General features: G+C 36.5%; 1 protein-coding gene across 4 annotated transcripts in view; it reads right to left on the bottom strand.

Moving 5' to 3' along the window:
- Positions 1-483: 483 nt before the first annotated feature.
- TRIM24 (tripartite motif containing 24) overlaps positions 484-6000 on the bottom strand; it is a 127053-nt gene continuing 121536 nt past the window's right edge. For all 4 annotated transcript variants that reach the window (XM_032761879.2, XM_032761877.2, XM_032761878.2 and 1 more), the window contains exons 16-19: positions 5099-5231; positions 4053-4127; positions 2021-2170; positions 484-1288 (exon numbers count right to left, since the gene is read on the bottom strand). In XM_032761879.2, the coding sequence (XP_032617770.1) occupies positions 1079-1288; positions 2021-2170; positions 4053-4127; positions 5099-5231 (568 nt within the window). In that variant the 3' untranslated portion in view covers positions 484-1078. The remainder of the gene's footprint in view (positions 1289-2020; positions 2171-4052; positions 4128-5098; positions 5232-6000) is intronic.

Genomic DNA, 6000 nt, shown 5'->3' with positions numbered 1-6000 from the left:
GATCAAAGATTGTTTGATGTTCTGACTCTCAAAAGAAAAACATGAGATAGATGCTTCAGGAAAAAAAAAAAAATCACTATTAATTCCCCCCAACTGCCTGCTCCCAAAATCCTACAACACATTTTCATTCCAAATTATAGACAGATGAAAACCACAAAAACGAGTCCCTTTCAGAGGAACTTACATTTAATGCCCAGTAGGGTATATGATGAAGAAACCTCACATCAAGTACAGTGCACGCTGCTGTATTTATATTTTTTTTTGGTTAGTTCCACTAAAAGCTATACTGCAAACAATGAGGCTTGTTGTAAAAGGATCACCTGTACAGTTAAATCTCACATAGACAGCAAAACCAATTGTTATACTTCCCTCAGTGGAAGAAGTTGAAAATCTAGATCTAGAAATGTATAAAAAATGGCCTTGAAAACCTGCTATACCAAACACCTCTACAGACAAGATAAAAACAAAAACAAAAATCAAACATTTGTTTTCCGGATTTTTCTTTAATACAGTTGCCATCTTACATGATGTACTATTAGGTGCCTTCTTAATAGCATCTAACCTACCCTTCTGTTGCACCGTTTGGCCTCCTGGGATGGAGCTCTTGTTACCACCCATGTTTGTGGAGTACTGTTCTTCAGTACAGTACACCTAACTCATATTGTCAGGCCATAATTCATGGGTAGTGGTATTAATTTCTAAAACTGAATTAAAGCACACATCCAAACCACATATACTTTTCAACTTAAGAGTTCATACAAAGTCTATTTCCTTTCTACAGTAGCTATCGCTCCAGATTGTGGTTTAAAAATCCAAGAAGTGGGAAGAATGTCTTTGTTTTCAATGCTTCTTTCTTCCATCCTTTTTCTATCCTCCTTTTTTCCTTCTCTCCATTTTCTTTCTTAGTGATAAGAGGTTAACAGAAATGGGCTATTAAGGAAATAAAAGTCTAGTAAACGTCCAAAACAGAGATGAGAGTAGTCACAAACTCTTCTTTGTAGTGATGTTAAATTACTGACAAATGTTTTTTTGAAAACAAAAAAATCTAAAAACCAGCACAAGCTAGTGGTGCTGCATATTATTTAAGCAACTGGCGTTCTTCAATGCTTTTGAGGCGTTTCTTCCGGGGCTGTACAAAGTCATCATCTGAATCATCACTAAATTTATTATCTTCTGATTCATTCCTGAATTCTGGTTTGGGAAACCTTTTTTCTGGATAGAGGTTCTTTAGAAGTTCTTCAAAATAATTTTCAAGTTTTATACCAGCATTGGCTACTTCTGAATCAGGCTGTTGAGTAAAAATAAAAATATGAGTAAAAAAGGACACACTTTTGACTTTGGAGAGTATATATATTAATGACTTGTTTTGAAAAGTGTTCATGCATAGTCATTGAAATAATAGTCTAGGACTAGACAAAGTCTCTGTACAGAAGGCCAGCTAAAATAAAAGATTCAAAAGTGTGGAAAAGTAAAAGACTGGATTATTCTAAAAGAAGGTGGTAATGGTAGGACTGTATTGCCAAACATATGTCAGTTAGGATTCCATAACCATAGGATCATGAACCAGGTATTTTTAGAACAAATTAAATGTAGTACTATTAGAATGAGTAACAGAGAACAAACCACCAGCAGCAAAAGGTTCTAAGTCTGACAGATGTTCAGATGAACTGACAAATGAGAAATTTTTAAATTAGACCTATTTGGTCCACATCCTTAATATTTCAAGATCAACATAATAAGAAATAAAGGTGGGAATGATAAAGAATATTTCTAGGTCAGAGAAAAACATTTTGTCTTTCAGTTATCAGCTGTAATTTACATTTCCATCACCATCTATAATAAACCTTTGAATATAAATGTGGATAGAGTTATCTGAATTCTCTCTTGCATTCCCTGATGTGAAAAGTTGGAAATTTATTCTAACTCAGACATCTTGGTCTCCTATGTTGACAAGGTGTTTAGTCTAAAATGATTTTCACACTGCTATTCCTTCCTGCCCCCTTCCCTCCCCTAGCCTCACCTCATTGAATTCAGCACAGTTTTGAAAGATCAATCTAAAATCAGCTACAAAATCTTCAGGTTTTGAGTACATGGAATAATCTTCTTGTAGTCTTTTCTTGATGGTTGACAAATCCATTGGATTTTTAATTATTTTGTAATAATCAGGCACCTTTTAAAAAAATGAGATGTTATAATACAAATAGCTAAATTCTACCTTGTCCTAAATATATTCTATGAGATGTGCTCTAAAATTCAGAATGTTCTCATTGCTTTTCTCTGTGCTATTTGTCATTAGTAAAGAAATCCATTTAACAGTGTTTACAAGTGCCCACTGCCTTCCACACACACTGGTAAAGGTTTGTGTTACTTTTTCCAAAAAGTTTAACCAATTATTATTTTTGAGACAGGGTCTTGCTCTGTCACCCAGGCTGGAGTGCAGTGACACGATCTTGGCTCACTGCAAACTTTGCCTTCTGGGCTTAAGTGATCCTCTCACCTCAGCCTCTCGTGTAGCTGGGGCTACAGGCATGTGCTAACATAGCTAGCTAATTTTTGTATTTTTTGTAGAGATGGGGTTTTGCCATGTTGCCCAGGCTGGCCTCAAACTCCTGGGTTCAAGCAATCTGCCTGCCTCAGCCTCCCAAAATGTTGGGATTACAGGCGTGAGCCACTGCACACAGCCCCAATGATTTTTAATGAAAAAACTTGTCTTCACACATTCCCTCTTAAATCATCTAGATTTTTTTCTTCATTATTAAACAAAAAGCAATTACTAGAAAGAATATCATTTCTAGTAGAATCTGACAGGTTTTTGCTGCATGTATTATACAAGAGGAAGAAAGACTTTGAATCTGGGTTTAATCCCCAGCTCTGCTGCTCAGTATCATGGTCCTGGGTAAGTTACTTAACCTCAGTTTCTTCATATTTCAAATAGGGATAATCCTGCCAAACTCACAGAATTTTGTACAGACTAAATGAGATATTTATTAAGAAAAAGGAGGCTACTTTGTCATTGTTGGTATTAATAACGTAACTGTAAGCCAGGATAATAAAAAGTACAATTCAAGGTTACATTTTCAAGTTGGTAATGTTACAAGCCTCTCGACCTCTTTACCCTGCCTCTTTTAGGTACAAAAGATCCTTCTCCCTGAAAGTATTTATTTCCTATATCAAGTTCTCAAAATCTGTTCTTAAGAAGCTGACTGTATTTACTAAGCTGATTTTCTTCTTAACTTTGTATTAATTTGAGATTTATCAAACTGTAGAACAAATGAATTTTTTTTTTTGAGACGGAGTCTTGCTCTGTTGCCCAGGCTGGAGTGCAGTGGCACGATCTCAGCTCATTGCAAGCTCCGCCTCCCAGGTTCATGTCATTCTCCTGCCTCAGCCTCCCAAGTAGCTGGGACTACAGGCACCCGCCACCACACCTGGCTAATTTTTTGTATTTTTAGTAGACAGGGTTTCACTGTACTAGCCAGGATGGTCTCTACCTCCTGACCTCGTGATCTGCCTGCCTCGGCCTCCCAAAGTGCTGCAATTATAGGCGTGAGCCACCACGCCCCCCAACAGTCACATCAGACTTTCAATATGAACCTTTTTGAAGTCCACAGCACATGCACACATACTTCCTCAACTTTTTTGTATTGGTAAAGTCTACTGATTTACTTGAAGTCTGGACCTATAAAGAAAAATAAGTAGGGAAAATGTAGCAGGGAGAGATGTCTTTATTTCAAAGTTTTTTTGCAACAGCTTCGGAAACATGCCTAAAACTCCTGAGATACAGACAATTAACAGAAATCACCCCAAACATCCCAGTAGTAAGTAAAATAGATGAGAAAAGAGGAAAGAATACCTGAGACATGAACAGAAGTTTTGGGCCACTTACTAAAATGTACCTATGCAGGATCAAAGCATTCGGTACGTATTATTAAGATTTAAGGTTTAGATATTAAAAAGTACTGAAAAATGGTATATAAGCTAAATTCTCATAAATAAAATTCCAGAAAAGCACTCCACTGTGTAAACATGCACAAAATGACATTAATACTTACAGTTAGAGGAACAGGGTCTTGAAAAGCCAGGCTCATTTCATGGCAGTAAAGAAATAAAAGTAGGCGCTCACACTTCTAAACAAAAATAAATAAAAACTGAGATAAAATATTATAAAACAATGAATTCACAGCTTATTTTAAATAGCAATCTCAGAGGTCCCAAAGTGTCAGACTAAAAATTAAAACCCAGAGGAATATAAAAAAATCATTGATTCTTGGAGTTTTGCTCTCCTTCCCAATATCTGGGAACAGGCCCTGTAATTGAATGAACTAAGACAATCCCTAGAAACCCTTTTGAAGTTTTCTAACAATAAATTTGCACTTATTGCTCCAGTCTGTGTATTAAAAATTAGTAATAGTCCATAAAGGAAGAACGTACATCTCTTAGGAGAACTGGAGGTGGACCTTCTCAATGTGCATCCAGACCTAAGGCACCTTTCTGCATGCCGAAGGTCCAACCATGTGCTCTGCTATTCATACTTCCCTGCTTATGGGTTTATCCCAGTAACCACTGAGTAGTACTGGCAGTGAATGGGCACGTCCCCTCTTGCATGACAACTTTCATATTGACTGTTCTACCTAATAATTTAGCAAAGGAGTTTTTCTGGTAACAAAGTGTTGACTTGGTAGCTTTAAATGTTATTTACAGTTAAATGTATCAGCTGGGTTTGATGCATAAGTCTAGTCCCATTCGGTTAAAAAAAAAAAGGAATTATTTCCAGGAAGAGCAAAGAAAAAACCCAGCTCCTTGGTGGCAATTCTGAGGAAAAATCTTATCTATGGTAGGAAATAAAACAAAATAGAAATTTACTTAAGGTAGATTAAATTTAAAAGTCTAGGCTACATATTCCATCTTGTTCAGGTACAATAAGCTTCTATAAAATACATGCATTCTGTGATTTTTTATAGTCTAAGATTCATGTACCTTTGTAAAAAAAAAAAAAAAATACTCCTAAATAAAGAGGATCAGTATAAAATCTGGATGGATATACACCTCTTTGATGAAAGGTACTACAATACAATAATACATCTTACCAAAGACTTACCCTTTTATCTATAGGTGTTAATTTAACAAGGCCTTCAGTTTTCTTTTTTTCTGAGTTGTGACTGGGAGCATCACAATCATATTCAACTTCTGGTTTAGATAAGTCTCGGCAGAAAGTGCAAATCCACTCTCCACTGTTGGGGGACAATGTACTTTTGAATTCCTAATGCATCATTTCCTCTCTTCACTATTTCCCTTTCCCACCTCCTCCATGACATCTATGATACAGAACTGTTTATTTGGCATGAATTTTAATCACTGAGCATTTACCACATACCACTAGGTATACTGCACCATGCTGAGAAGAAACAGCAGAAATATAATGCAAGGGTCTAACATCAAAATCTAGTTAAGAAGGCATGAGCTACATATATGAAAAAAAACACCTAAACAAATTTAATCTAGGACTCAAATATCTAGGGCATAATTGAATTTTTTTCCTCCAAAGGATTCAGGAACCAGAAAAGCTCTTTGTACTATTCTTGTTACTCTAAGTTTATAAAGTTAAATTTTCAAAAGTATAGCCTTCCAAGAACTGAGAGATCAACCCAATGGCTCTTAACCATCTTGGTCATGATGATCATCAGCATCCCCATACGGTTTGAGAATTTACTTGAAATACTTGTAAATGATACAGTTTGATGCCTGGCAAAAAGACATAATAAACTCTGGTAGCTGTTATGCATAAGGACATTGTTCCTTATAGTGACCCCTTGTGATAATTTAAAGGGCCTGTTATTTTTCTTCTTTTTATAATGACTAGGGAGAGGGTCTTGCTCTGTTGTCCAGCCTGGAGTGCAGTGGTGCAGTCACAGCTCAGTGCAGCCGTGACCTCTCAGGTTCAACCAATCCTCCCACCTCAGCCTCCTGAGTAGCTGGGACTACAGGCATGCACTACCACAC

Source organism: Hylobates moloch, unplaced genomic scaffold (assembly GCF_009828535.3).
Source record: "Hylobates moloch isolate HMO894 unplaced genomic scaffold, HMol_V3 SCAFFOLD_1, whole genome shotgun sequence".
NCBI classification, from domain to species: domain Eukaryota; kingdom Metazoa; phylum Chordata; class Mammalia; order Primates; family Hylobatidae; genus Hylobates; species Hylobates moloch.
Note: the sequence above shows the minus strand (reverse complement) of the source record. Positions and strands in the feature narration are given on the sequence as shown.